Raw genomic sequence first — 2,794 nt, 5'->3', positions numbered from 1 at the left:
GACAGGTCTCTCGAGAACTGTCTAGAAGCCGCCGATAAAGTTATTGAGATCCTCAACAAATCTAATGAGACCCTCAATGTTATGATAAAGAACCAACTAGAAATGAAGCATACACGGACTGAAATAAAGAATAGTATACAGAGTTCCAACAGCAGACTAGAGGATTGCAAGAATCAAGTCAAAGATTTGAAATACAAAGAAGCAAAAATCACCCAACTGGAGAAACAAAAAGAAAAAAGAATCCAAAAATATGAAGATAGTGTAAGGAGCCTCTGGGACAACTTCAAGCATCCCAACATCCGAATTATAGGGGTGCCAGAAGAAGAGAGAGCAAGATACTGAAAACCTATTTGAAGAAATCATGACAGAAAACTTCCCCTACCTGATGAAAGAAATAGACTTACAAGTCCAAGATGCACAGAGAACCCCAAACAAAAGGACTCCAAAGAGGACCACACCAAGACACATCATAATTAAAATGCCAAGGGCAAAAGACAAAGAGAGAATCTTAAAAGCAGCAAGAGAAAAACAGTTAGTTACCTACACGGGAGTACCCATGAAATTGTCAGCTGATTTCTCAACACAAACTATGTAGGCCAGAAGGGAATGGCAAGAAATATTCAAAGTGATGAATAGCAAGAACCTACAACCAAGATTACTTTACCCAGCAAAGCTATTATTCAGAATTGAAGGTCAGATAAAGAGATTCACCGATAAGAAAAAGCTAAAGGAGTTCATCACCACCAAACCAGTATTATATGAAATGCTGAAAGGTATTCTTTAAGAAGAGGAAGAAGAAGAAAAAGGTAAAGATACAAATTATGAACAACAAATACATATCTATCAACAAGTGAATCTAAAAATCAAGTGAATAAATAATTTGATGAACAGAATAAACTGGTGAATATAATAGAATCAGCGGCATAGAAAGGGAGTGGACTGACAATTCTCTGGGGGGAAATGGGTATGGAGGGTGCGGGAAGAGACTGGACAAAAATCGTACACCTATGGATGAGGGCAGTGGGGGGGAGGGTGAGGGCGGAGGGTGGGGTGGGAACTGGTTGGAGGGGAGCTATGGGGGAAAAAAGAGGAACAACTGTAATAATCTGAACAATAAAGATTTAATTTAAAAAAAGATGAAAGATTAACACTTAATATTCTAATTACTGTTTTGCATATGTCTCCCCCATAAGACTGAATATATTTAATTTCATCTTTGCATTATCTAACAAAAACTCAATGACTGTCATGTAGGTGGCTTAATATATTAACTGAATAAGCAGATAAACTATCTATAAATTTTCCCCTCCTGTAAATGTCTAGTAAGACATGTCCTTTAATGTAATCAAGTATCCATTTTGTCTTCCCCTTTGCTTAATGACCTAGTAAATAAAATTCAGTGGCACAACAGATGTTGTGTTTACATTAAGGACATCAGATATTGCCTCAATAGCTTTTTTTTAAAAATACACTTTTATTGATTTCAGAGAGAGAGGGAGAGATAGATAGAAACATCAATGATGAGAGGGAATAATTGATCGGCTGCCTCCTGCATGCCCCAGTCACCCACCACCACTGGGGATCAAACCCGCAACTCAGGCATGTGCCCTTGAATGGAATTGAACTTGGGACCCTTCAGTCTACAGACCGACACTCTATCCACTGAGCCAAGCCGGCTAGGGCGCCTCAATAACTTTTTAATTAACCAGTTAACTGCTACACGTCCAAAACGGAGACCATCCCCACATGCCACAATATTTTGAATTTAATTGCGTCTATACTTGCCTATGGCATACAAAGGGTTAAACCAACCAATCCCCACCACCACCACCACCAAAAAAGGTCATTATTCCCACCTCCTGCCTAATTATGACCTGTCATTCCTTACCTTCCTCAGGGGCAGCTGAAGCTCCTTCAGGCAGTATAGCCTGTAATTCCCCAGTTTCAGAATTATTTTCCAAGTCAGTCATTTGCATTCCTTCCAGACGACCTCCTTTAACATTAGCCCTCAAAGAAAAAGAAAACAACTTGATATTTTTCTATAACTACTCACTAATAATTGTATATTTTCTTCTCCTGAAACTGAGGATATATGCCACTCATGTCTAGTAGTAAATTTCAAGTTTATTTTTTAAAATATATTTTTATTGACTTCAAAGAGGAAGGGAGAGGGAGAGATAGAAACTTCAACGATTAGAGAATATCATTGATTGGCTGCCTGCTGCACGCCCCACACTGGGGATCAAGCCTGCAACCCAGGCATGTGCCCTGACCCAGAATCGAACCATGACCTCCTGCTTCATGGGTCGAAACTCAACCACATCGGCCGGGCTCAAGTTTATTTTTAAAAATTCACCAGAGGACTCACTACAAAGGTTATAAAATGGACTACATTGGTGTCAACATCATGGCTATGATATTGTATTAGTTTTACAAAGTGTTATCATTAGGAGAAACTGGTTAAGGAATACAGGATTCTATGTATTATTTCTTTTAACTGCATGGAATCTACAAGAAAAATTTCAATTAAAAAACAGAAGTCCAAAATAATATTTTCTCAGCAATATGGAAAAACTTTTTAGATATATTATTAAGAAAACAAATGTATCTTTTGTATTAAAAAAGCTATATACTCACAGTTGCTTAAATATGCATAAAAACTGAGAAGACATACATCCTATCCTATATAATAAAAGGCTAATGTGCAAATTATCCCCTTGACCAGGAGTTAAACCAAGGGGTGGGGCCGGACTGCCAAACACTCACGGCCGTTCCCCCAAGTCAGCCTGGCCAC

The 2,794-nt window shown here is 38.4% G+C and overlaps 1 protein-coding gene and 1 long non-coding RNA gene across 6 annotated transcripts in view; one reads left to right on the top strand and one right to left on the bottom strand.

Moving 5' to 3' along the window:
• Nucleotides 1–2,794, bottom strand: part of TRIM37 (tripartite motif containing 37) — a 91,202-nt gene that overhangs the window by 27,912 nt on the left and 60,496 nt on the right. For 4 of the 5 annotated variants that reach the window (XM_006756189.2, XM_015559078.1, XM_015559077.1 and 1 more), the window contains exon 22: nt 1,889–2,007. In XM_006756189.2, coding sequence (XP_006756252.1) covers nt 1,889–2,007 — 119 coding nt within the window. Of the gene's footprint in view, nt 1–1,888; nt 2,008–2,794 lie in introns of those variants that run through there. The other variant, XM_015559079.1, reaches the window with a different exon arrangement.
• Nucleotides 1–2,794, top strand: part of LOC107181909 — a 24,917-nt gene that overhangs the window by 12,804 nt on the left and 9,319 nt on the right. Inside the window, exon 2 of the long non-coding RNA XR_001512617.1 lies at nt 1,412–1,418. This is a non-coding gene — a long non-coding RNA (uncharacterized LOC107181909). The remainder of the gene's footprint in view (nt 1–1,411; nt 1,419–2,794) is intronic.

Source organism: Myotis davidii, unplaced genomic scaffold, assembly GCF_000327345.1.
Source record: "Myotis davidii unplaced genomic scaffold, ASM32734v1 scaffold993, whole genome shotgun sequence".
NCBI lineage: Eukaryota > Metazoa > Chordata > Mammalia > Chiroptera > Vespertilionidae > Myotis > Myotis davidii.
Note: the sequence above shows the minus strand (reverse complement) of the source record. Positions and strands in the feature narration are given on the sequence as shown.